At 48.9% G+C, this 27,773-nt stretch overlaps 1 protein-coding gene across 3 annotated transcripts in view; it reads right to left on the reverse strand.

Annotated features, from left to right (window-relative positions):
- Positions 1-27,773, reverse strand: part of EGFR (epidermal growth factor receptor) — a 197,695-nt gene that overhangs the window by 15,872 nt on the left and 154,050 nt on the right. For all 3 annotated transcript variants that reach the window (XM_077864150.1, XM_077864151.1, XM_077864152.1), the window contains exons 9-20: positions 27,139-27,265; positions 26,966-27,039; positions 26,034-26,124; positions 23,382-23,581; positions 22,134-22,266; positions 20,217-20,307; positions 18,395-18,552; positions 15,922-15,960; positions 13,755-13,896; positions 12,819-12,941; positions 12,052-12,150; positions 6,122-6,307 (exon numbers count right to left, since the gene is read on the reverse strand). In XM_077864150.1, the coding sequence (XP_077720276.1) occupies positions 6,122-6,307; positions 12,052-12,150; positions 12,819-12,941; positions 13,755-13,896; positions 15,922-15,960; positions 18,395-18,552; positions 20,217-20,307; positions 22,134-22,266; positions 23,382-23,581; positions 26,034-26,124; positions 26,966-27,039; positions 27,139-27,265 (1,463 nt within the window). The remainder of the gene's footprint in view (positions 1-6,121; positions 6,308-12,051; positions 12,151-12,818; positions 12,942-13,754; positions 13,897-15,921; positions 15,961-18,394; positions 18,553-20,216; positions 20,308-22,133; positions 22,267-23,381; positions 23,582-26,033; positions 26,125-26,965; positions 27,040-27,138; positions 27,266-27,773) is intronic.

Below are 27,773 nucleotides of genomic sequence, written 5' to 3' on the forward strand. Positions count from 1 at the left end.
ATAAAACCCTGTTCATCAGTCTCTGTCCCACACCATAGAGGCAGTTTAAAAGGCCATCTCAGTGCCCAGCAAAGTTATATTTTAACCAGTTCGCAAAGATAAGAGCCTGATAAGAGCCCCTCTAGGCGGAGACACCACAGGAAGCAGCACCAGGGCCTCCTGGGAAGCTCATTTCCTGATTCCTCTCAGATCATCGCTTTAATTTAAATCAACGTATTTATTTCTGTTACTTACTCCAGGACAGCTAGGATGGATTTTAAAAGGTTCGAAGGGAATCTGAAGAGCACCTCAAAGTTACAAAGGAGAGAAGCACAGGGATGTGCCTCACACGGATACTAAAGATCTTTCTGGCACAACATCCACGAAGAAGAAAGGCCTGGGGGTGGCTGGCTCTGACGTTCACAGTCTCCGTTTTCCGGAGGGCTGCAGCGTCTTGTCCTCTTGGGAGGAGGCCAGGGTGAGAGGCTGCAATGGGATCCCTCTCTGTTCTGTTTCATAAACCGCCATGGGGAGGAGTCGGGGGGAGCAATGACTTCGTGAAGACAGCAGTGGCACCAAGCAGGGAGTGGGGGGCCCGCAGATGGTTTGGGCAGAGCTAAATCAATAGTAGGCTCCCCCTCCCCGGGCTCCTGCCCTCGGAAGAGGCACAAAAGTATCAGAATTCCCGATCCCAGACAGCTCGTGTGGCACCAACACCCTCCTGTGAGGGGGCAGCCAGGCTCACCAAGAGTGTGGACTTGGGAGCCAGGCTGCCTGGGGTCCAATCCTGATTTGTGCTACTTACTAGCTCAAGAGCCTGGCAAGTTTACTTAAACACCCCTGTGCCTCAGTTTCCCGGTATGTAAAGCGGGCTAATCAGATGGTTAAGTAAGTTTATCCACGCAGCACGCAGGATGGGGCCCGGCGAGCGTCTTCCACAGGGACTGGTGATTGTCAGGGTTTCCTTCTAGGTCACCCCCCTTCCCCATCCATTGGCTGTGAGCTTGAATGAGGTTGCTAGCCCACCTCACCTGGACTCCAGCCACCCCCCACCCCTACCCCCACCCCCTGGAGAGTTTGATCACAAATAGATTCCCGAGAAGAGCCCTTTGCTTTCGTGGTGACACTGTCTCCTTGTGTGGGGTTGTAGGGCCCCTCGGGGGCTCCGCTCGTCCTCCCCAGCCCTCCCTCCCTGAGCAGCCCTCAGCATCTCTCAGGCACCGAGCCACTCTGCATCCTGGCCACCCGGATGGTCACCTCTCACTGATGGGGCAGGGCCTTTCCCTCACATCTCTGGCACAGAACTCTCTAGGCTAAGACACAGGCTGGCTTGCCTGCTCACCTCCACCACCCCCGGTGGCTCCCAGCACCTGGCACCTGGCTGACAGACCGAGCACCCCCCTCCACCCCAACTGACCCCTGCTGGTCCCCGTGTGCCCTTCCCAGCGGCCTGGGGAGCCTAGGCCTCCAGGTACCCAGCTCTCCTGCTCTGACCACTCACTCCCCGCAGCGCTCCTGGCTGTGTGGATCTGTTTCCCTCACTGGCTTGTAAGTTGGGGAGATAAGAAATTTCATCTTCTTTACATACGAATTTCACCCAATTCCTAACACTGGCAAATGAATGCCCAAGAGTTCACTAAATGAAATACCTAAAAGTTGATACTCTTGATATTTTAATACCACGGTAACTTCTGGCTTTTGGATGACATACTGCACAGGGACCATTCAGGTTGATTCAATTCCACTGTAATCTTTTATGGGCCATTTAAGAATAGATTTAAAAAAATAATCCAAGTAACTGAAAAGCCTGGTAATGGATCTGCCGTTTGGCTTTGTCACTGAGCTGTCTCGTTGCCTAGGTGTTGATCATGCTTGGCGGTGGAATCAGCTCCGATGAGTCCTGCTTTCTGAGGATGGAAGCAGAGGCCGGCGGTGAATCGGCACCGTTGGGCTGCATCGTGAGCCTCACCTCCTTTTCTAGTTCCTTGTCTGGTATGATTTTCTTTTTTTTTTTTTTTTTTTAATTTTTATTTATGATAGTCACACAGAGAGAGAGAGAGAGAGAGAGAGAGAGGCAGAGACACAGGCAGAGGGAGAGGCAGGCTCCATGCACCGGGAGCCCGATGTGGGACTCGATCCCGGGTCTCCAGGATCGCGCCCTGGGCCAAAGGCAGGCGCTAAACCGCTGCGCCACCCAGGGATCCCTGGTATGATTTTCATTCATTCATTACCCCCCTGCTCATCTGTTACGACTGCAGTAGAGTCTGTCAACATGGGCTTCACAGCAGGGCACTCAGGAAGGAACACAGGTGGCCAAACCAAGTAATTCTGTGCACTTAAATAAATCCTTCGAACTGACAATTTTTAGGTTTGTCCTTATTAAACTGTATCTCCTGGACCACCTTAAACACCATTTGGTGCACATACAGTTGTGGTCAGAGAGAGCCTCGGTCTCCTGCCATCTGTCTCCAAACCTCTCCAGGGCTGGATCGCAGGGATCCTCATTTTCCGTCAACTACCTGAGAATTCAATTCTGTGAGATCTTGATCTGGGCTAGGTGATAAGCAAGCTCTTTTGTCCCAAAGGTTTGGGAAACCGTCAGATTAATCACAGTCTCGAGAGCCTTTATCGATGGCAGGACGTCATAATAATGTGCACGGATGGTCTCAGGGGAAGATGCTGGCACAATAGCAGCGTTTCCAAGTGACAGGCTGATCGGACGATAGGACCTTTCTGATTAGAACGTTTTATGACATTACTGTGCCATCTGATATAGTTTGGGACTTACTAGCTGGCTCATGTACCCAGAAAAAGTGGATACACTTCCTGAAGCAATGAAATCCCAGCATGTGGGAGCTACCCAGGGCCCCACGAGCCAGGAGCTTAGAAAGCCAGGATCTTTCTATCTGGGGAGCAGGTAATATCTCCAGAAACTCCCGAGACAGGAGAACAGAATCCACTGTCACCTTGTAAGACGAGGGCCTGGAGCTCTCTTCTGCTTTTCCAGGCCCTTCCTGACTCCATCCTGACTTCCTCCCTCGCCCACTCACTTCTCTTTTCTTTTCCTTTTGCCCAGGTGATAGAATTTATCCTCTTAGCCGTTCAGCCAGGATGAGAAACTTGCGTAACAGTGGCCAGCATTCCATCAATATTTAGAAAACTTCCCAGGAGAGCCCAGGCCTTTGTGAATCAATGCAGGACATTTATGGGTCAATAAATCCCACTTTGAAAACGCCAGAGGTTCAGTTTCTGGTCAGCCACTAAGTGTTTCTGGGTAGTCTCACTTCCAACTTTTACAAAGGAAATTGTTCGATACTAGGATAAAAAGTCACTCACCCAGGAGCAGATTTCTGTCTTCACGGTCGAGGAAACCACTACTTTCCCCTCCCTCCAAGGACGGGCCCTCCATCACTCCAGCGATTCAAATACAGCGGGCAAGGGTTTCTCCTCTGACTTAGAAAGCAAATCTACCCCGGAGAGCTAAGAGACGCAATCTGGAAGGCTTTCAGTGTGAAGTAAAGAGAAATAAAGTGCAAGAGACACTAGAGTGGATTTCAATAACAGGTTGCAGTTGTGAGTAAAACCATCTAGAGAACTGCCCTGGAAAACTTTCAGGCCCGGACCCTCAACTCGGGAACTTCTGTGACTCCAAGGCACAGACGGATTCTTCTTTGCCGTGGCCACTGGCATATTGAGGTCTGTGTGTTTTTTTCCACCTCGCCTGCAGAAGCTGACTTTTAGGGTTAAAATAAATTTCCATCTTTGTAGACACCAGTGGTTGGGCGGATTGAAACGTAAGGTCTCAAAGGAGAAGAGAAAAAGCTCAGAAGGAGAGGGGACCTGGACCCTGATGCTGCTCTAATAAATGAAAGCTGATGCGGAACTAGATTAAGACAATGTTTCAGCTTAGATTTTTAGTCACGAGTCCAACCTAACTGAGCCAAAATGCGGGGAGAGCAATGGAGAAAGGGAACATCCAGTGAGCACCGTGTGTGCACGGCACCAGTGGCAGGTGCTTCCCAGAGGCTACCTGGTGTCACCCTCGTACCCGGGAGGACGGCTGGAGGAACCTCATTGAGGGCCAAAGAATGAGGCACAAAAAAGACTCAGCCACCTGCCTGAGGTGGTTACCGAGCGACAGAAGTGGGATGTGGCTCTCACGTCTGCTGGAACTGCCAGCACGCTTCTGGGCTGGACCAAAGTCGCGGGGGCTACATGCCCCATCGCGAGGAGCATCACTTTCGTGGAGCGGTGGACTGACACGACATAAGCAGAGAAGAGATGCTGACCACCTCGGCCGGGGAAGCTGGCTGCAGGTGTGCAGAGCTTGGGAGGCCCTGCCCAGGGTGGGGACGGGCCAGGACACCAGTGTCACTGGGCTCACCGTCCAGTTGGGGCAGCTGTACACAAACTCAAGCAAACACGGAAATAAGCCAGATCTTCCCAGGCAGCAGTATGTGCTAGAAAGAAAAGAGAGCAACCAAAGCAAGGCAGTATTATCTGTATGGGGGAAGAATTTCTGGGCTCAGGAGTCAGGGGGTGAGCAGATCTTCAGGAATAATTCCAGATTCAGTAAAACCTGCCTGGGGCTAACCACCTCCTCCCCCAGACCAGCCCTTATTCCGGACTGGACCGGGCCAAGTTTCATGTCGACCAGGAACCTCGGGGGGTGACAGGTGCAACCAGGTAATGATGTAGGATGAAAGCATCCTGGATTTCAGGGTGATCAGTGTCTTTTAAGAGAAAAGAAAAGGCGATTTAGACTCAGACATAGAGAAGGAGGCTGTGTGAAGACCGAGGAAGAGACGGGGTTGGGGGGGGACCTCGAGCCTGGGGGTGGCCGGAGCCACCAGAAAGGAAAAGGCAAGGACGTGGGCAGTAGGGGGGGGGGGAGGTGGGCACAGCCCGGCTGGCTTGGCTGTGCACTGACCTCCAGGACGGGGGGTGGCCAGCTTGCTGCGGTCGTGAGCCACCAGGCCGCGGCAACCCGTGGCAGCCTTGGGACACGGATCCAGGCACACGCAGAAATCACGAGCATTTTCAGGAAATCACGGCGTCAGAGGCACACACACACCCTCTTCCAGGGCCACTATCTAGCACTGCTGAGTGACGCAGGCCCCTGTTCTGTGACCAGGGTTACGGCTTCGAGAAGGACAAGAACACCGGGGACTGGCGGGGGGGCAGCACCCCGAGGCTGCGGCTGAGAAGGGACAGCATGCGGCACTGGAACGACCGGGCCACCAGCGCAGCCGGGGGGTGGGGGGCAGGGCCCAGTGGTCAGGCTTGCGGCCACCGTGGCCCCTCCACGGCCCTCCACGCCGGCTCGCTGCAGAGGGGCCGGCCGCAAGGACACCCACGCTCAGAGATGGGCCTGCCCACTAACCTGCCTCATGCCAACCGAGGGGAACACAGGACTTAGCCATCTGGGTTGCCAACAATCGCTGCGGTGCCGGCATCCCGAGGGAGAGGCTTGGCACGAGAGTTAAAAGTCCTCTGGGGACCCCGTGAGGAGCTAACACCCAGCCCGCGGCTGGGCCACCTGTCCACTGTCTGCATTGTCAGCCGCCTCTCGCCCTGGAACGAGCCTGTTATTGCGGGGGGCCAGGTCGGGGAGGGGGGGGGACCCAGCACCTGCCCTGTCGGCACAGCCCCATTGTCCTCTGGATCTTCCTAGCCTAGTCTCAGCCCCCTTGCTTGCCTTGGTATCCAGGCCTGATGGGGTGGAAGCCACAGCTCCTCCTCTACCCTCAACTACCCTAAAATTCACCCACGAGAACCCCAGAGAAATGTCCTAGCAGCAGGCCACACTATAAGCGCCTAATAAAGCGAATATTACCTTGATGTAGCCGAACAATTAGATTCTCAGCACGCAGGGGGACAGGCCCCCATTTGATGCAGAAGGCAATCAATTCAACTGGATCCAAAATAAAACACACACTGTGTGTACGGGCCCCACGCGCGCACAAGTGTAGCTCTCCCAGGACGGAGCCCCACCTGTCCACTTTCCGGCTGTCTTTATTTCTCCCCCTTGCTGCCTTGCATTGGGGCGCCCGCACGACCGCATCACCCTGGGGGAGGGGGCAGGGGAGCAGCGAGCGAAGTACCTGCCCTACTTTCAGGGCCCCCGCGCCTCTCCACTTACCTTTGCAATCTGCACACACCAGTTGAGCAGGTGCTGGGAGCCGATGTTGTCCTTGTGCTCGCGGACATAGTCCAGGAGGCAGCCAAAGGGCATGAGCTGCGTGATGAGCTGCACCGTGGACGTCAGGCAGATGCCCAGGAGGCGGCACACGTGGGGATTGTCCACACTGGCCATCACGTAGGCTTCCTGTGGGAAGAAGGGGAGAGGAAAGCTTCAGAGAAGCCCCCCCGCCGTGGCTCAAGGGACAGGCAGGCGGACCTCCAGGCTGAAAACAGCAAAGCACAACTGTGATTCTGAATCCCCAACCGTGCCTCGTGGAGGACGGGGTCGCCCGTGAAACATCTGGTGCACAGACATTTCTGCAGGGCCTGTGACACATGTAGGAGGCTGTGGAGTGACCAGTCGTTTGGTGGAAGACAGCCCCCCCCCCCCCACCCAGTGCGGTGCAAGGATTTCCCTTCACAGAGACACCCAGGCAGCATCTGTCTGCGGCAACACACGGAATGAAAACAGGACCTGATGGGGCACCTGGGGGGCTCGGCGGCGGTGGAGCGTCTGCCTTGGGCTCAGGGCATGATCTTGGGGTCCCCGAGTCCCCTCTCCCCTCCCGCATTGGGCTCCCCACAGGGAGCCTGCTTCTCTCAGTCTCTCTCATGAATAAATAAATCAAGTCTTTAAAAAAAAAGAAAGAGGGCTCTGTGGTTTCCCACCGCCTTCGGCCCAGGGCATGCCCCCGGGTCCTGGGATCAGTCCCCCATCGGGCTCCATGCAGGGAGCCCGCTTCTCCCTCGGCCTGTGCCTCTCTCTCTGTGTCTTTCTTGAATAAATAAATAAAAAATTTAAAAAAAAAAAAGAAAGAAAAAGAGAAAGAAAAAAAGAATTGAAAGAAAGAAAGAAAAAGAAAGAAAGAAAGAAAAAAAGAAAGAAGGAAAGAAAGAAAGAAAGAAAGAAAGAAAGAAAGAAGGAAAGAAAGAAAGAAAGAAAGAAAGAAAGAAAGAAAGAAAGAAAGAAAGAAAGAAAGAAGAAAGAAGGAAAGAAAGGAAGGAAATGGGGCCTGAGGTCCCGGAGCTTGAGCTCTGCTGATGCCTCCGTTAGGAAGCCCTCGTCCCAGGGCTAAAGCTGCTGCGAGTTTAAAATGTCAGGACAGAAATTCCCGTGTGGGGCCCTAAGCCTGGATCACGACTTTCCCACCGAACCGAGATACACACGCAGAGGTAGGGCCGTGAGAGGCAGGTGGCCGGGGAGGGTGGCCCCGCCCGGGTCCCGGGGGCGCAGCTACCTGCCCCAGGCTCCGAAGGGGACCCAGCCGGACCGGCCCTTAGGTCACAGTGATCCCAGGCTCTGCCAGCTGCCCCACGGCACCTGCGAAGAGAGGTGGCCCCTGTCTCGGTCTCAAGCTGGGGAACCACTCTGCTCTGCGAAATGCGCCCCTCCTCTGACTGCTGGCTGCTGAGGCCCGAGCACTTCTTGACACAGCCCCCCCCCACCCCCACCCCCACCCCCCCCGCACCCCCGACTTTATGTTAACCCTTCTCCGTTCTCCACTGGGAAGCTGTTTTATTTCCAGGTGTGCACACAGCGGGGGGGACCCCCCTCTTTCAGCTGAGAATTAGGGAATCCCCACTTTCCTCCCCTAAATTGTCTCCCTTTCAGATGCAAAGGGTGGTGCCCTTCGTTGGATTCAGATGTGAAAGGGGGGCCATGTGGCCTGCAAGAGAGAGCTCAGAGGCTCTTTTTATGTTTTCACCACTGCTGTGGCTGGGATGTGGCCTTGGGGACCAGGATGGGGTGGGGGTGGGGAGAGCATTGGAGGAGCCGGAGGTGAGAGAGGAGACTGAGGGGGCCAGGCCACAGACACTGATGCCCCCACCAAACCGGATCACACCTTGTCTGGTGCCTTAAGCCTTCCTCTGGCCTCAGCGCGCCCCGGCTGCCCCAGGCCGCCCAGGTCAGCCGTCCCCCGGAAACCCTCCCCTCCCCTCGGTCCTCCTCCCTGGGCCCTCGCCCACAGCAGGGCCTTGGCCTGGAATGCCCCTCCACCTCCTCTTTCCTCATCTGACTCCTCCTCTGAGGGGCCTTCCGGACTCCCCAGTCTTAAACTCTCCTGGCATCTTGCAGTTTTTTCCTTGGGGGAGCAGGCTCTTCCGGGCCTGGGAACTTGCTAGAGATGCAAATTCTTGGGCCCCACCCAGGCCTACGGTGTGAGCCCCGAGGAGGTGGGGCCAGGCAATCTGCTGGAGTAAAGCCTCCAGGGGATTCCAGGGCTCTGGAGCACTCCTCATAATATGCATTTAAATACTTGTGTGATTTTGAGAAATGTCCTCCCTCCTCCCCTAGCTCTGAGGAGAGGTCTGCACTCTCAGCTCCACGCATCTGCCCGGCGCTTTTTAGCGCTATACTCTGTTGGCAAACGCTGCTTATTTGTGGCCTCAATATCCCCTCCGTGTTCCTGCTGCCTCGCAGGCAGGGTCAATCCCTGGGCGTGAGGGCCTCTGTCTTTTCCTCTTCTGTCCCCCGAGTGGTACCGGACACATATCCGGGCACATAAATAACTAACTCAAAACCGTCAGGATTGAGCCCCCTGAAATCATACAAAACCAGAAATCTAAAGCAAATCAGACCTTGCCCTTCCATTGACAACAACAAAAATTCCCATGGCTTCTAACATGCGCTTGTTGGGACCGTTTGTTGGGATGCTGCCTTGAGTGGCCCTCTCCTTGCAAGGCAGAGCTGGCATTTCGTTTCTTCTGGATTGTAAACATCGCATCCCAACATTAAAGGGCAGAGCAGACATTTGATACTTAACGGACACGCAAACATCCCTTCATCTCTGAGAAGGGCTGTGTATAAAAAGTCCGAACTGGAAAGACCTGCAAGTGCATTTCTTCTGTGGCCATGACTCATCCGAAAAGGAAACTGAGGCCCAGCGAAGCGAATGGCGAACGGGAGACACTGTGGGTCAGAGCTGAGCCCACGTATGGGTCTCCTCACAAGGGTGACCCCTCTGCAAGCTCCCTCGCCCCCCCCACCTGCCGTATGTACCCTGTGGTCTCCGGCGAGGGCTCGCAGAGTGCTCCGGTTAACGGGCTACCAGAAAGCTCGAGACCTCATTACACCCCCAGCACATACATAAATGTTTGCATTCTTTTTCCACTGCCTGCCCTCGTTTTAAACTGGGAAGTCTATGGAAAAATTAATAGGCCACGCAATTGCCAGAAAAGCACAAATCACGTCTCTCCCCCGAGTCTGGGAAACCGTACAACCATAACACCAAAGAAATCCTCTGGCCGTTCCCATTTTCTCAAGATCTGGTGAAGATTTGGAAACATATTGTATTCATTTTAGAGGGGAGAAAAATCTGCAGAGCAGAGCAAGTTTGAGCAGCCCAGCTGCTGTGGGGCCGTGAGGAGCTGACCTGGACCCGGGGATCGGGGAACAGAGCACCGGCGTGGGTGTCAGGCCACACAGAGCCTGGAGCCCGGCCAGATCCCCGTCCTCTTAAAATCCGATAGAGCCCCGCACCAGGGCATCACTTCCGCCCCACCCCCCAGCACAATGGAGCTGCTGTTTGGTCGTGTGTCCTGTTTGGTGTCTGCAGAAGCTGAACTGAGCTTTGTTCTCAGCTGTTTATCTTGGAATCTCCAAGGTGCACTGTGACCTGCGGCAAGAACGCCTGGTATCGCAGGGCCGGCCCTGAACTGGACCCTCGGCTGCCAGGCGGGGCCCACGTCTACAGACCCTGGGGTCCACCCCCCCCCCCCCCCCAGTCACACAGCAGGGCCCCTCTGAGGCCATGACCTTGAAGGCCTGCGATGCAGTCCCAAGGCCTGCGACTTGGTCCTGATGGCCAAACGATTTTGGATGCCTTCCTTCTAGCTTGTTTCCCTCATCTGTGAGCCCTTTGAGGTTGAGAATTGGGGTAAAGGGGAGTGACCTCCAAGAACAATGAGCAGGTGCCCCGACATTTCTGAAACTGTAACCGGTTAATCTAGGCCACGGGCAGCAGCTTAAACTAGAAGCTGCAGCGTGGGCATGGGGGTCTCGGGGCCTGACCCCAGTGGGGGACCGGAGTGTCGGGGGAGTGGGAGCATCTACGGGCGAGTCCACGCTCAGCCCCGTTGGCTGTCCCATCGAAGAGTGCACTGGCCCTGCATGCCAATCATATCTCAGGGACACGGGGGTGGGGGGGACTCAAAACCCAAACCAAACCAAATTTCCCCCAAAAAAATGGAGGGAGGAGAGGGCAGGAGAGAAGTAGGGTAAGAGGCAAAGCAGAACTCACACTTTTTTAACTCCTGTCTTCCACCGCTCCTCTGCTGCCTCTAGCTCTACGGGTCCTAGAGGGTCCTTTTCAGTGAAAATCCACCCCCCCCCCCCAAAGCACAACTCTTGTCTTCAAACGCAGCCTCACCCTGCATTATAAATATTGCTGAATTCACATTTCAACACTGTTCTGCGACATGGACTAGAATCTAGTCTCGAATGAGAAGAATGAGTCAAGGAAGCAAATTCTGCAAACAGAGAAAAAAGGCCAGGGAGCTCTGGGTTCTAGGTGCAGAGACTGACTTCACAAACGCATTCCTTGGGGTTATGTGGAGATGACAACGTGATGCTAATAGGACTTCCATTAGTTTGTAGGCCATTAAAATGAGATAGTTTTGCTCGCAAGGAGATCTCCAATATGCACGATTTGCTACTGCGCTTTATTAATACATCCTCTTTCATTTAGAAGGTGCTGGAATTTCATTTAGAAGCAATCTCCCCACAATAACAACGGAGGGAGAGGTCTGCTGGGAGAAATGGCAAGTCCAGAGTGTTAGGCCACTGGGAAGCTCGTTGTGTCTAAACACATTTTTTAAAGGGCCCATGTTTGCCTTGCTTGGCGTATATTCTGTGGGTTAGAAGCAAGAGTGGGGGATACCACATTTGACTCTTGTCCTTCCTGATGGTAAGATAACTAAATTCTCTAGATTTTTGAGGCAGCTCTTTCTTTCTTTCTTTTTTTTTATTTTTTTGGACTGTTTGCCTAACTTCCTGCTAAGTCTCTCTACTCCTCTTTCTCTGGCTCTGCCTTGAGACAAGAGCAAAAGTTTGCATCGAACCACAGCCATGAGAGGCCAATGGTGTTAACAAGGAGACCCCATTCGTCCACCGGGGTCCCTTGAAGCCACCTTCACGGTGGCCCCTCCTTCCGCCAACCTCTGTTTAAGAGGATGCAGGCCTCTCATTGGCCAGTGAGGATCCAGAGATGGTGAAGAAAGCTCAGTGGAAGCGACAGTAAAGACATGAAAATAATCTGGTGGAACATTCCAAAGACTTACTCCATCAACTAACAAAAGACACTGGAAATAACATATGAATTGTTTGGCTTTGGGGGTGGGGGACAGAAGATGGGCAACAGTTTCTAGAGTGGATGGAGCATCATATTGTAATCCCTTGGCACCTTGAAAAAGCCATTTCAAAGATAACTTGGTGGAACAAAATGGACACGTGTTTCAGAGGCAGAAATAACGATGGGCTGGAATCCCACGCGAACCACATGAACGCGAGCAAGCTTCCTTATGCCTTCAAAGCACACTGAGTGTAACGCCTGTGTCACGGGCTGGTCGGGAGGGTTCACCATGATCGTGTGTGCAAAGCAACGAGTCCTGAGGCTGGCCCTTGGTGGACACCCAACGATTGTGAGTTTCTATCCTTTTGGGAGAGATAAGAGAATAGAATGGAAGCTGCGACTCTTCTCTATAGGAGAAGCCCCGAGAGGGAGTTATACCAACTACAGCTAGAAAGAAAAAAAGACGTGAAACGTGACATTTAGAAGGCGGTGATGAAAAAAAGTCTACAACAGGGCAATGTGCTGCTGCCAGACACCACAAAATGTGGCTTTTGCTATCCGGGCCTGTGGACAAGCAGAGGACAAAGGAGAAACTTACATCAAGAATTTCCTTGTTGGCTTTGGGAGACGTGGCTTCTCTCAATTCCTTGATGGCCACGGGAATTTTAACCTTCTCGCCTTCTGGGATCCAGAGTCCCTGTGACAAGGAGGGAGAGGGGACACGAACTGGTGATTGCCGTACTATGCACAATAGGCTGCCTCGTGAGATAGACGGACTTTACCAGGGACACTGTCCCAAAGGGCCAGAGGGACCTTGAGCAGAGCTGTGCACTCCAAGGCCGCCCGTGCTAGGAGCCGTGATGTCTCAGCAGCTCGTTCGCAATCATGTTCCATGAATCAGAGCCGTTAGATAAAAAAATCCAAAACTTGTGCCAGTTATCAAACCAGCATGGATCGTTTTGTCCAGAATTCTGAGATATGGGGTCTAGGCCCAACTGAAAGCAGACTTGGTGTAATAGGATCCAGAAAAAAATTAAGAGGAGCTGTTCCGGCCTGGTTTGTTGGGACGCTGTCACGCAGGGAAAGGTGGCGCTCCTTTAGACTCCGTCTCTGCCACCCACCCCCGTACACAGTCAACACTGGGGTCCATGAAGCCTTGTTGCCCGTGTACAGGTCCCATAGGACCTTGTATCTGTCACCATGATTATCAAAGATTTCCTTTTGACAATATGGGGAAAACACTGGAATTTCCCGAACTGTGAGCAACACAGAGTAGACGAGGCTGAGCAACAGAAGATGGCCCCAGACTCTGGATTGGCCCACCGACCCGCACACCCGGAAGTCATGGAACCAGGGTGGCCTCACCTTGTACACTGTGCCGAATGCTCCAGAGCCCAGCACCTTGATCTTTTTGAACTCCGTCTCCTTTAAGATCCTCAAGAGAGCCTGGTTGGGAGCTTCTCCGCTGGGTGTAAGAGGCTCGACAAGCTGTGAGAGACAAGGAAGAGCAACTGCCTCAATGCTCATGCCCATGTGGAGGGGGTGGCAGCCAGGCCCAGACAATGGCCACGTGTGGCTGTGCTTCAGCACAGAGGACCTGCTGTGCTCACTCGAGAGGAGAAATGCACACCTTCTCAGAGCTTTACGGAAGACGTGTTAGAACAGGGACTCCCTGGTACGGGTGTCCTCGAACAGCACAGCTGCATTTCACCAAATGCAACTTCTATTTCCAGTCCATAAGCTGGATTGGGAGAATGCTGGTGAGGGAAACTTTTATATGGATGATCATTTTGGTAGCCTGTTGGGCCTTCTTACACACAAGTGCCATCATGCTATGAGCTGCTGTGGGTCTGTCCTCCCAGGGATGCTGGACAGAAGGAGGCTGGCTGAGGACCCATTCAGGTGAGTCACAAACACAGCTCAGAAGGGAACAGCACTGTGTAGACAATGGGATTTTCCAAAGTGACATTTCAACCATGTGCCTTCCCAGGAACCAGCGGACTCCTATTACACATACCTGCGTGCTATGTGTTAAATAGGACTCTACATGGCTCTGCGTCCATGTTGTGAGACTCAGAGTAGAAACATCTGCATTTCATTCCAGAGATGTACCAAAATGTAACTGGTTACTTATAATTGGACATCCAGAGATTCTTTCCGGTTTTTCCATCACAAGAAATAAAACATAGTCATACAACTACACACTTAGAATACAAAATCACACATGCCAAGACTTGGCAGGAGAACCCCTGTTGCTGCCTGGGGCTGGGGGGAGCATGCTGGGCCTGGGCACCCACTCACCTCTCTTTCTTGCAGCAGTCTGCGAAGCGTGCGCTTCCGGACAATGTGGCGCCGGCGCAAAAAGAGGCCCACTCCAAGGGCCACCACCACCACCAAGAGGAGGCCGCCGACAATCCCGGTAGCAATGGATGGGATCTTGGGCCTGGAATGAGAAGGAGACGTGGGCAAGTGAGGTTTGCTGACAGATTTCATTACCTTGGCATTTTATGTATTTCCTGCGTGTTTTGATACATTGACATCATTTAACATCATCTCCAAAAGTAGATGCCATGTGGATTCTAAAAGGAGGAAAGAAAGCAAAGAGTTTCTAGGGTAGTGTTTCCACCTTCTTGAGCTTAAAGCCCTCCCTGCCAGTTGTTTTACGTTTCTTTTAAATTGAGGTATCATCTGGACACCCCAGATGACACTTATATTTTAATCTACTAATTAAGAAACCACATAATCCAACAAGTAACTCAGACTTCAGTAATGCTTTTCATGTGAATTTGCATTTATCCCCAGAGTATCTCCACTCATCTGAAGCCTAGAATGCCACATGCGTAAGACAGGCATCGTCTCCTGGCTTGCCTGGGTGAAGGGACCCTTTCCAGAATGTTGAGCCTCTTCGAAGGGTCCTTGGCTTTCAAGATGGGACCACAGCCATGTGGAATGCTTTATGAAAAAGCTTGGGGGAAGTTGTAAAGTGATAGGATTTCAACATAAAAAGCATCGTTGTCGTAAGTGAGTGATGTCACTGTGTAACATCAAGCCACTCGACTGTACTCCTTCTTCCCACCAAGGTTGTGCTTGATTTCAGAGACAGCAAAAAAGTCAAAACTCAGGTTCTGGAGTTCACTGAGGAAAGAACCATCTGAATTCATGTATTCCGAATTTAGAATCCTTATACAATTATTATTCTCAAGAATCTATTCCATTTGAGCTTCCGGGAAACTTCATATTTTCGGGAAGAAATGTGAAAGGGTGTCAAAGATTAATTAGTATCTTTAGCACATAAACATCCCGACATCCTTATGAATTTCTTGTAAGTGGGTCAAAGGTACTCCATGACAACAATATTTACAGCACTTTCTTAGTGAGTGCAAAAGTCGTCTCCTGCATTATACCATCTCCTCAAGGAATGCAGTTTGCATTAATGAGTTTTTACTATACTGAGATGAAAGATAAAAAGAATAATTTATTATAGAGCATGTGTTCCATGGGGTAAGGAATACAAAGGGGTAAGTGAATACAAGAGAAGAAAAAATAAAAAGAGTAAATACAACAAAGAATGGTCACTGACTAGTTTCAAGGTGGGGCTTTGATGGAAAACCTCGTTACCGAGGTACTGGTTGTAGCGTGAAGATAGGACGGATTTTGCTGATGTCCCTGTGGGCTCAGAAAAGAGGAAGGGATGGAAAGGACATCTTCATCTCTGAAAAACTGCCTTATTTGTCTTTAATGTTTCACTTGAAAGTAGGTGGGATTTATGATCAAGGCTAATTCTGGGGCAGAAGAGTCAGCTGACATGGAGGGCAGGTTGTCGAAGCGGGGATTGTGTAGACATCACCAGAAATGCCTGGAAGTTTGCACAGTGTTGTCTATGTCAGGAATGGCTAAGAGGCGCCTTGTGTTTAATCCTGATGCCTTGCTAGACATTGTTAATTGATAATGCCACTCTTTCCGATGAGTCTGAACAGGAATTCCCAACTCTGCTTTTCCTTAGTGCAGCATTTTAAGCAACGATGGCCAATTCATAAGAATTAAAATGCTAAAGGCAGTCATTTTTTAGAAAGGGAGAAAAGCCCCCCACGCTGGAGCTCTGTCATCAAACGTGAAGGTCTGAGATAGTGCCAACTGGGTCAGCAAGGAAGGAAAGAAGAGAAGCTACTAGAAGGATCCACAAAAATGGTGTAACCAAAGAAGTCAGAGGCAGGCTCCACATAAAGAGAAGCACTGGGCACTGAGAACCAGCTCACACCCTGCATCCCCTCCCCTGAAGCACACCAACAAAGTCGGCAGGGGAGAGGTAGGCGGGACCAGCAGGGCGGTCTCTGCCAGGGAAGCTCTGCTGGCCCAGGAGAACCAGTCAAGATAGAGGGTGATCAGAAATGTGGGAAAGCATTATCTCTGCCCATAGGGTGTTGGCTCATTTTTGAGAAGGTCCACTGGACACAACTATAACACTTACCCAGGTTTTGCACAGCCTTCAAGACCTGGTCCCTCACAGCTGTAGGAATTGAGACAGAAACACATATTTTAATCATTCTACTACTTCAGTATTTTGTCTTAGTGAGTTTTTTTTATTTTTTAAGATTTTATTTATTTACTTGAAAGAGAGAGCATGACGGGGGTGGGGACAGGGGCAGAGGGAGAAAGAGAAGCAGGGAGCCCGATGTGGGGCTGGGTTGCAGGACCCTGGGATCATAACCTGAGCCAAAGGCAGTTGTTTGACCAACTGAGCCACCCGGGCTCCCCTCAGAGATTTTATTAGATCATAAGGCAACATGTTTCAATTACGCTCAAATCATTAAAATCACCATGAATCTCAATTTTGCAGCACCGGTTAATCATTTATTTATTTATTTATTTATTTATTTATTTATTTATTTATTATTTATTTTTTATTTATTTTGCATTTATTCATTCGTTCATTCTCTCCGCAAGTATTTCCGAGTGCGTACTCTATGACAGGGCTTGTTCTAGCACTGAGCAAAGTAGACAGTTTCTGGCCCTTGTTACTGAAATGTCTTCATGTACACTTAGTGACAGAGATATAGCTGTCTCGCATCTGGCTTTAGAACGTCCGTACGGGCGCGGGAGTGGAGGGGCCGGGACTGGAGCCATACTGATTGAGGAGCCGGCAGGGTCGGGAACAGATGAACGAGCCAAGCCTCAATGGCAGGGGAAGGGCAGTGGTGCTTTCAGACCCAGAAAGCCAAGAGTCAGAGCAGGAGTTGGCTTCATCCCTTACCACACGTCTCAAATGTCTTACATGCAGCAGAGACAGCATTTGTCTTAAGTGACTCCTGAGCAGCTGGGGTCCCATTCTAGTGGGGGAGGCCACCATCTCTTATTTTGATTACATGATGTAAAAAAGGCAGAACACATTGGCTTTGAAGAACAGCAACATTTGCCAACACAAACATCGAGAGGAAAACAAAATATTCTAATTAAACAGAAAAGACAACTCATGCCGCTGTCCACGGATGGACCTAGAGTATTATGCTAGCTGAAATAGACGGAAAGACAAATGCCATAAGATTTCATCTATACAGAGAATCCAAAAAAAACCAAAACAAAACAAATGAACAAACAAACAATAGAAACAGACTCATAAATACAGAGAACAAACCCGCAGCCACCACAGGGAAGGGAACGAGGGGGTCGGAGAAAATGGGTGAAGGGGTTAAGAGGTACAAACTTCCAGTCGTAAAATAAATAAGCCACAGGGATAAGACGCACAGCATACAAAATACAATCAATAATGCAATAGTTTTTCATGGGGACTGCACTTATTGTGCTGAGCACTGCGTCACGTAGAGCATTGTCGAACCACTATGTTGTACACTTACAACGAATATGACATGGTGTGTCAGCGATATGTCAATTTGAAAAAATGAGGTTGGGCGGGGGCGCGGATTACCATTTCATGGCCTGGGAAAGGATGGAGGACTGTGTTTCAAATGTGTGAACAGGATGGGGCATCTGCCAAGCTCCCCATTTCCTATCTCTGTCCAGGGATCTGTATGCTTCTCTCTGAGGGGAAGGTCAGTTCCCTCCCCCACTTCCAAGTTGTCCTGCTCCTACCCCCCCAGTGCCTTTGGGCCTTCCTTCCTACACCACATACACAGGTACACACACACGGAGGCGCACACAGGGTGCACACCAACACACAGGTGTGTGCACACAGGCGGCACACACGTGCACACAGGCACACACGTATACATACACACAGGTACATGGGAACACACGTACAAGCATAGGCACACACATATATGCACATGCATACGAGTGTGCGCACACACATGCAGAGGCTTTTTCAGGCTGTGGGATGCACAGGGTGGGGGGAGGTGAGGGACCTCACTATTTCACACTCTGGAATCTCCTAGGAAAACCCAAACTCAAAGACAAAAGACATCACTGACAAGTGGTCACTGATAAACTCACACCCTCCTCAAAATACCTCTGCTCCCCAGCTTTTTCTCCCCCACAATGCCTGGCAGTCCCAGAAAGGGAACAAACACTATGCAAAGTGAGTGCAAATCAAAACTGTAACTTTTGGGACCACGTGTAGGGTTCGTGCAGCCTCTGAAGGTGCTGCAGGGCAACTGCAGGAGTTATGGGCCGAGGATGCTACTGATACATGAGTGGCTTGGAGGGAAGAAAGGCCAGTTTACTTCTGAAGAGGTGACTGACAGGACAGAGACCGGACAGGCGCCAGAGGAGAGGAGACTGGGGTACTGGGGTTAGGAGGTCCTTCCTAGGAGGCCCTTGGGATGTGCAGAAATGATGGCTGAGTAGAAAGTAAAAGAGGCCACCATCTCATACTATCACTGAATTTCATCAGAAAAAACTATTCTCTCTTCTCCACTTGGTTTATTCTTTTTCGGTTACATATAATTAAAATAAATATCTTTCCAAGACGCAGAGCTTCTGCTCACCCATAGGTGCAGTTTGGATGGCACAGGTGGCACATGCGGCTGCCATCCGAAAACTTCCAGACCAGGGTGTTGTTTTCTCCCATGATGCCAGCCGGGCAGGTCTTGACGCAGTGAGGGCCATCAATGTAGTGGGCGCACTTGATGCAGCTGTCCGGCCCCTGCGCCAAGACGGAGAAAGACATTTACGGATGCTTCTTTCGCTTTCAAAATTGAAATACTTATTGTGAAAACAGTCGAATAATAGTAGAAATTCTTCAAGCAGAAAAACGGCAAGCTTGTCTGGGACTGCTGTTGCTTGATGTGACTGCTGTTAACAGCTTACGATAAAGTCTCCCTGACTTTAAAGGCATTTAACAGGGACACCTGGGGGGCTCAGCAGTTGAGCGTCTGCCTTCTGCGCAGGGCACGATCCTGGAGTCCCGGGATCGAGTCCCCCATTGTGCTCCCCGCAGGGAGCCTGCTCCTCCCTCTGCCTGTGTCTCTGCCTCTCTCTGCGTCTCTCATGAATAAATAAATAAAATCTTTAAAAAATCTTTTTTTAAAAAAGGCATTTAACATATAAGCATACGAAATATTCATCACAGCTTCCTTAATGGGTCATGGGCATCGTTCTTTGTCAAAACAATCTAATTAGTCTATGAGTATATTTATTTACCTCTTCATTGCTCAGATGGACTTTTCTGCATATGATATTTGAACGTAAGGGGAGACTCTGTGGGCGGCCAAAGACATTTACGGATGCAGAGGCGAATTTAAGAGAGCCCACATCTGTATTTCTCTAGGCACAGGAGGGTGGCAAGTGTAAGCGCAGCGGTGGCTGCATAACTAACTGTGTACCAGGCTGAGTTTGATTCTGTTTATGGAACTTGGAGCGCCCTTGGAAAACTCAGAAGTGAGCGTATCGGGACTGCTCAGGCTGTGCCCACGTCCTTTCATAAAGGGACTAAAATACAACTGGTAGGAAGGATGTGCTTGTTGGTGAAGTTCTCTGATGTCTCCGCTTTGTCCAAAGACTGAGTGTTCTCAGAACCAGAACAATCAGATGACTAAGCATCACCAACAGCTTTCTTTCTTTTTTTTTTTTTTTCCACAGCTTTCTTTCAATGATAAAAATGTAACCGAACGCCATGTGAGCTTGTGAACCGATGGCTTCCTGTGTAACCTGTCACACCTGTTGGCAGCCTCTACCTCAAAACACAGCCTTCTGCCCAGTTCAGAGGGAACTCCTGAAAAACGTTTTCAATTAGTAGATGCAGGTATGACTGTTGAAGCTCAAATCCAAACAGAAGTCCTGATAAATAATACTGAGAATGAACAACATTCGGAGAGTGGTGTGAGGGGGCTCTGAATTCTCACTTACACTCTTTAAAATATCATGCAGATAGAAAAAGCTGCGTTGAAAAGTTTTGCTGGGCGTTTCTTTCAAAATTCTTTGAATAACTGTGAACTAATGTTAAATAAGAATTTGACGTTTGATTAAAATGATAAAGCAAATGATGACAGATGTCAGAAATAATGAAAACTGGCTGACAGTGTACCCAGTCTACCACAGGCCTCCGTTTCTGGTGAAGGAGCAGACGTTATTAAACTTGGTAGGGGGTGTTGGACAGGAAGGGTAAGTGCTCCTGCAAGGTGGGTTGTGTGATGACGTCAACTCAACCAGTCTCCTGACCTGGAGGTCACAGCACCGCCCCCCCCCCCCCCCCCCCCCCGCCCCCGGCTTGGTGGCTACAGAGTGTTGTTGGCTCATAGTCGTGGTTCTGCTGCTGGGAAAGCCTCTCCCTAGGATGTACGAGGGAATAACATCAACTGCGCTCCTCACCCGTCCTGTGCAGGTTATGTTCATGGCCTGGGGCAGGCATTCCGGATGGCACTGTATGCACTCCGAATTCTCCACAAACTCCCTTGGCTCCCTGAGAGAAGAAAGGAAACTGATCAGTGCCATCTCTAGGGATCCTGCTTCAAAATGCTGGGGGGTTACAACCGTCAGAGTTAATCAGACACAAGTCACCTTTCTCAGAAATGCAAAAAAGAAAAAAACAAAAAAACACAAAAAAAATTTAGGTCAACATGCAACAGTCAGGAATCTAGGACGATACTGTAATATGATAAACTGTATTAACCGAATCCTTGGTCATCTTCTATCCTGGACAAATGGTCAAATTTCATTTATAATCAAACATCTTGCCTGCATTTCTTTACAAGGCACAGTTTCTATTAGGCACACAAGCCAAAAAATGAAAAAAATTTAGTCCTTCAGAGGTGACCTCGCCCCTTGCCCCCAATCTCAGATTCGTGGATATCTGCATTAAGCTGGGAAGAAATGGTTAACTGTGGACTAATGCTCAGGAAAAGGAAGGAGAGACATTAAAACTTACTCAATGGTTATTAAGAAAAACAGTACGTAGGGAACGAAGGTGTGAAAATTTTTGCTTGTGATGGTTTCGCTATTCCTCAAAGATGTCTAGATGGATGTTAAGCAAGAAGATGATGTTTGATTGAAAAGGCAAAATAGTTGTGACAGCTTTTAACACTGAAATCTGCCTCTGCCTGGTAATTAACTACAGGTCTTCACTCCAGTGAATACACAGTGTTTACACCCACAACATGGTCCATAAATCCTCCCTAATGTCATTTAAACCAAATATGCCCAATTGTTTTTTTTTTTTTTCTTCCTTCCCTCCTTCTCCGGGTTACACACCTCCTGGAGAAGCCAGCCATGCAAACCGAGCAAGTGCAGCAAGACACCAGGGTTCTCTAACAGAAAGGCTCCACCCTCATGGTTATTCTAATTTCCTCTCTCTCTAAGAAGATGTGGAAACCATGAGATTCATGTCTGTTTGCAGCAGTAACGATTGCACCAATATTTCTTACTTGTTGAAGCAACACTGTCAATTATACAAAGGACTCTGTTAGGTGACCGAGCGCACCTGCTAAAGGATTCCTACAGAGTTGGACTTGGGCTTCTCATCCTGTTCCTAAATATTTCTGGATCCGTACTGTGGCCCAAGCGCTGAAAGCGAACAAGAAGGATGGTTCCTGTAGCCATCTGTAATTCCCATGGCTCTTCTCTCTCACAAAATTTCCCCTTTTCTTTACATTAAAAAACAAAAAAAAGCACCTCTGCCTCTCTCTATCCTTCAATTTTACTTTCCTATTAATTTATTCTTAGTCATTATTTGAGGTCATGCAAAAAGCTTGACATCAGTATCAAGATTCCCACAGAAGCGACAGATTGGACTTTCTATTGATGGCAAATAAATTTAACAATGGTTATGTTATATGCTTGTTTATTTCTTTGTCCATGGTTACATTTAAAGTTATTTGCACAGTTTGGTATTTGTTGAACATGAAACAAATTAACCGGGAAATGTAATTTATACTAGGATATTTTGACATGCCAGGAAGAGTAATTCCAAAGAAAAGTCTAAACGGCTGTGGTCTTGGCCACACAAACCATTTCTGACTTTTCCATTTGTCTTGGGAACTCTGTGTGGCTGAGAAAATTATCAGGTATTTCCAAAAATAGAGACTCTCTAAATTAGTGGATAGGATTAAGTAATGAAAAAAGTTTGTTCATTTCCTTTTGTGATTAACAGTTGTCAAGAAATAAAGACCAAAGAAAAAGGGAAAAAAACAAAAGGATAAGTTTCAAAGTGAAGTAACTGTAAACCTATAAAAACAATCGCCTTATTATTATTTTTTAATGAAAACAAAAGGGGTTAAGAGATAGCCTTACCCCTCCAGAATGTTGCACTTTTCCACACATTCCTTGCCACGGCTGACGTTTCGGCAGGACACGCAGTCTCTCGGCCCTGGGCCCCAGCAGCCTTCTGAGGAGCACAATGGATGGCAGACGTGGCCTATGGCCTCTGAGAAGACAGACCGAGACACAAGGGGTCAGCTATGGCACAGTGACTGGAGGGGCCACTTGAGACCGCTCCTGTAAGTGGGATGCTGGGCTCTCTGTGACCTTGAGCTGCATGGACATGGCGGGGTGGGGTGGGGGGGCCTGGAAGAAGCGATGACACACAACGGGCTTCCAGAGGCCAACTACAAGTTCCTCTTCCCTGCGGGGAGTCAAGGGTTCCTGGCCTGGAGCTGGGTAGCATTTTGCGGATGAATGTCATAGCTGATGGAAACACAGGGAAGGTTTGTGGGCCTTGCCATGTGCTGGGCACCATGCCAAGAGTTTTACATGTAAAATTCCATTTAATTCTCTCCCAAGCAGTGAGAATCACTGAGGAAGCCGAGGCCTACACATGCTGAGTAAACTGACCACAGTCTGGAAGCTGGGAAGGGCTAGAGTCAGGGTGTGACCTCAGATCTGCTTCTCCCAGTGACCAGGTAACGGGCATGCCTGGCTTCAAGAGCTGCCTGAGACTCTAAACTCAGACTAGAAAATGTCAGTGTAAATGTTCATTCTACCTGCACGCGTGTGCACGTGTGTGTGCACGTGCGTGTGTGTATGTGTTGCTAGCTACGTTCATCAGAGGCTAAAAGGTAAGATAATGTATACAAAACTCAGTTCTGTAAATTATAAATAAATAATTGATAGCTTAAATCTCAAGGCAAATCCATCCTATGACATGTGAGTGATTTGGAAACAATTCCAATGAACTTTACACGATAACTTCACATTTAGGAATATACAGATTTCTTTTAATCTGCTTCTTCAGGAATGAAAAATGTAACTTAAATGTTTGGGGATATTCCTTTTTAAAATAAATTTTTTTAAAGGATTTTATTTATTTATTCATGAGAGACACAGAGACAGGGAGAGGGGCAGAGACACAGGCAGAGGGGAAGCAGTCTCCCTGCAGGGAACCTGATGCAGGACTCGATCCCAGGACCCCGGGATCATGATCCGAGCCAAAGGCGGATGCTCAACCACTGAGCCACCCAGGTGCCCTGTTTGGGAATATTCTAAATCAAAAGAAATGATCCATGTGAACCATCTCCACAATCAACCAGAGTGATTACTTACTGCAGGCTTTTTCATCTTTGTTGTTTATAATTTTGGTTTTCTGACTTGAAGTCCCAAAGAGTTTCTTCCAGTTTATTGTATTTGCATAGCACAATTTTCGGTTTCCAGAGATGATCACATCTCCATCGCTTATCTCCTTGAGGGAGCGTAATCCCAAGGACGTTATGTTCAGGCCGACGACCGCCAGAGAAAACTGGCCACTGTCGCGGGGAGAAGAAACATAACGTTGTTAAAAATTATGAAAAGATTATATCACTAAAAACGTTATTTTTATTTTCTGGACCACCTTCTGTTTACTACAAACTGCCTCGCACTGATTGTCAGTCATATTGCAGGAAGTCTGTATCACAACTTCTGAAAATTATAAGAGTTTTTTTTTTAAAGCTCCTCCAGGGAAAAGCCTGTTCCTTGTTCATTTAGTATCTTTAACCCCAGTGGCATTGTGGGGGCTGAATAAATGTTAATATCATTATTATATGCACTGCATTTTTTTTTTGTGCCTGGGAATAGAGAGCATGTTCTAACCTCTCAAATATCCAAATACGCTTCAAAAACCATAGGTTCATCTTTTCCACCCATGCATCCACCCATTCATCTATCCATCTATCTACTCACTCATCAATCCATATACTTGTCTATGTATCTATGCACATATGCATCCATCGATCCTTCCATCTCTCTATTCATCCATCCATCACCCATATCCATTCATCTGTCCATTCACCTATTCACCCAACTATCTATCCACTCATCTGTCCACTCATCTATGCATCCATGCACCTACCCATCCATCCACCTTCCCACTCATCTATCCATTCATCCATGGATTCATCTATCCATTCATCCATCTATCCCTCCACCTGTTGATGCACTGATTCATCGATCTATCCATTTACTGAACAATCATTTGAACCACCCAACTCTGTGCTAGAACTCTATAAGGCTATCAATAGGTTTCCATCAAGTGATTGGGCAAAAGTCATTCACCCTGAAGGGAGGGAAGTCCTGAACAGGAGCAGGAAGGCAAGAAAGCAGCTGATGGGTGCTGAGAACCAGGAGCTACTGCTGGAGCAGAAGCCTGGAAGAAGTGTCCGGTTACTTGGACACCTTGAGCTCGGTTGTGGTCTGCAAATGATGGAAACCATAGGAAAGAGACTTGCATTTTTGGGAAGCTCACTGGACACCAAGACAGGGAATGGACTAGTTGAGACAGCACCGAATGAGGAGACATCATACACAGGATGACAAAAGTTTAACTTGGAGATTCCTCCTCTCTCCTTGTCTCTGTTTCTCCCTCAACCTTTTCCTCCTCCTCCCTTTCCACAGCCTGCTCCTGAGGAAAGCGAGGAGCCCTGTGTAGGAGACCAGCAGCACCACTGTTTTAGAAATTCTCTCATCATGTGCTCACGGAAGCCTAGACACTGGGACAAAGCTGGGGTCACCTTCGTCTGGTGAGCCATACCTGGAGCCAGTGGCCACCCTGCCCCTCCATTTCTCATTAAATGTGAAAAGAAAACAAAGTAATTCTAAATTTGTTTAAATTCCTAGAACTAAGCCAAGTGGTACATGCCAGTCACCCAAGAAAATTGATCTAAATCTCTTATCTCTGTATAAATCTTGGGCAAAAGAAATATTGTTAAGAACTTAGAACAAAGGGTCTTTCCAGGGAAGCAATGTTAGCTCCATGGTTAGTACAAGACATGCACAGCCAAGATGGTTTTTAAAAAGCGATTATGTATTTTATGTATACTCTATTCAGATTTTCTTTAATATTGAATGATATTACGTAGTTGTCTTAGGGGTCAATTAATGGGTGATAGTTCTCAGCATTAGACTGTTTCCAAGGCAGATCTGACAAAGAGATTCTCAAAATTCTCAAAAAAATCTGACAAAGAGATTCTCAAAATTCTCAAAAAATAAGAGATCTCAAAAAGATTCTCAAAAATATTACGTAGTTGTCTTAGGGGTCAATTAATGGGTGATAGTTCTCAGCATTAGACTGTTTCCAAGGCAGATCTGACAAAGAGATTCTCAAAATACAAAACTGATTATTACTCTTAATACATTAAAGATGCTTCTATGTGAGTATTTTGCTGCTGGGAGTTGGAAAAGTGGAAATCCTGAACCAGACATTTAATGTTAAAAAACCTCTCAAGGGCTCCCTCTGATACAATGTGCTTATAAGGACACATCCCCTCGGTGCTCTTCTTGCCAAAAACACATGACCAGCCGTTCTACTACTACAAAACCAGTACTTTTTAAGATTGTCAAGGCTACAAGTGATAAGGGAAGACACAGGAACTGTGATAGATTGGAAGGGACTAAGGAGACATCCCAACTACGTGCCATGTGGGGTCCTGGGCTGGACGCTGAAACAAGGCATTCCCAGCACGCTGGTGAAATCTGACTGATGTCTGGTGCTGGAGCCAACAGCACGGCACGATGCTCATTTCTTCACTTTGTCCTCCTACCATGTGTAGGTGAGATGTTAACAATGGTCGGAGCTGGCTGGGGGACACAGGGCAGCCCTCTCTGTAGGATCTTTGCAACAGCTGCACGAGTCTAATTTCAAATTCTTTATTGGGTCTTATTTTAAACATAAATCAGTAAATAAATAAGCAATACACCAGGCTTTGGGCAGGCTCAACTTACTGTTGCTTTGTTCTTCCACGTATGATTTCTAGGTTCTCGAAAGCATGGAGGTCAGTCCTATTTTCGGGCCAGGCCTGAATCAGCAAAAACCCTAAAAAGGCAAAAAAGTAAGGCTCAGACACATGCCATGTAGACATGTTTTTTTCATGCGACATTTTAGGATTCTCAGGAGACTGCAATAGGAGCAGGAAAGGGGAACTCTTGATTTGATTCTTCTTTGTTGTCTTCATCGTGTCCATCCACGTGTAGATACAAGCCAAGGTGGGCACCTGCCTCTCCTCTAGAATTCCCAGCCCTGGCTGCATCTCTGCCACCACCAACTCCCCCCACAGGCCATCCCACGGTGCCACGGTCCTGACAGCCGGGTTGGGCTCCGTATCTGATGAGTCAAACCCGCTTCCGCTCTCGATGGCGGCTGCTGTGTCTTGACCTGTCATCACACAGAAGGACATTCGCATGCTCTCCTTACTTAATTCCAATCCTAAAAACAGTCTTGTTATGTAGGTCTAACTGCTTCCTTTCTGGGGGGAAAGGCAGGGAAGCTCTGATGGGAATCATGGACAAAACGGGCAGGGACGTGGGGTCCAGTCTGTGCCTGTGAGCCTGTGTCGTTCCCTCAGTGTTCGCCCTTCTTCTGCCTCCACCCGAGAGTCACTGGGCCATCAGCATGGCTGGCCGGGCCGAGGAGACGAGGGTTAAACATGTTCACACAAAACCAGGAATGACTCAAGTCTTTGATTAAAGTGCTTACGCTTCACACGCAGGGGAAATAGCATTTGTGAGAACTATCAAAGAACTCATTAGTCACTAATGACAGAAGTTCAGACGGAATGTTTTTATGACGCTGAGAGAGAAGAAAATGCATCTCCCGGCTCGCTCTCTAAAACACCCAGTTCCCATTCATGTGCATGTAACATGTTAGCAGCACACACCTGTTATTTCCTTGACAGTTTTCAGGATATCCAGCTCCTTCGGATCTAGAGGTAGGGTATGCGTGAAGGAGTCACTGAAACAAGACACAAAACGATTATTGATCACCAGTGTCTACCAGTGAACAAAGCGGATTTTGTGTTTCTCTAGACCAGACACTTAATCTGTTACTTACCCTCTAAATGCGACTGGCAAGATATGAAGGTCTCCACTGATCGACGTGCAGTTTTTGAAGTGTTTAATGTTTGTAGCATTTATGGAAAGTGTGTCTTTGAACTCTCCAATCCCTATTCCATTACAAACTGTAAAGACAAGGAGATGTTTAGTCCAACCACATATGCTGAATTCAGAAGAGCCCAGGTTCCACAGGCAGAGGAGGGACGGAAGAGAATTGTAGCCGTGAGACTATCACTGCCAGGACATCATTCAGTCATTCAGCATTAATGGAGGCCTGCTGGGTAGTGGTAACTCTGGCGGGGTCCAGGGTTACACTGGTTGGAGAAGGCGATGCCGTCCTCAGGGCTGTTGCTGCCCTAACTGGGAACGCAGTCTCCCCCTCCTGATTTCCCACTTGGTCTCTAATTGCTCGTAACCATCCCTCCTGGCAGTGCAATTCCCCTGAGGACAGCAGTGCCACCGCGGCCCGGCTCTCACCAGGGCGCTCCCCTAAGACCCAACACCTTTTGATTGTCCTTTTTTTTTTCTTAAGATTTAATTTATTTATTCACAAGACACACACACACACACACACACACACACACACACACACAGGCAGAGAAATAGGCAGAGGGAGAAGCAGTCTCCATGCAG

Source organism: Canis aureus, chromosome 21 (assembly GCF_053574225.1).
Source record: "Canis aureus isolate CA01 chromosome 21, VMU_Caureus_v.1.0, whole genome shotgun sequence".
NCBI lineage: Eukaryota > Metazoa > Chordata > Mammalia > Carnivora > Canidae > Canis > Canis aureus.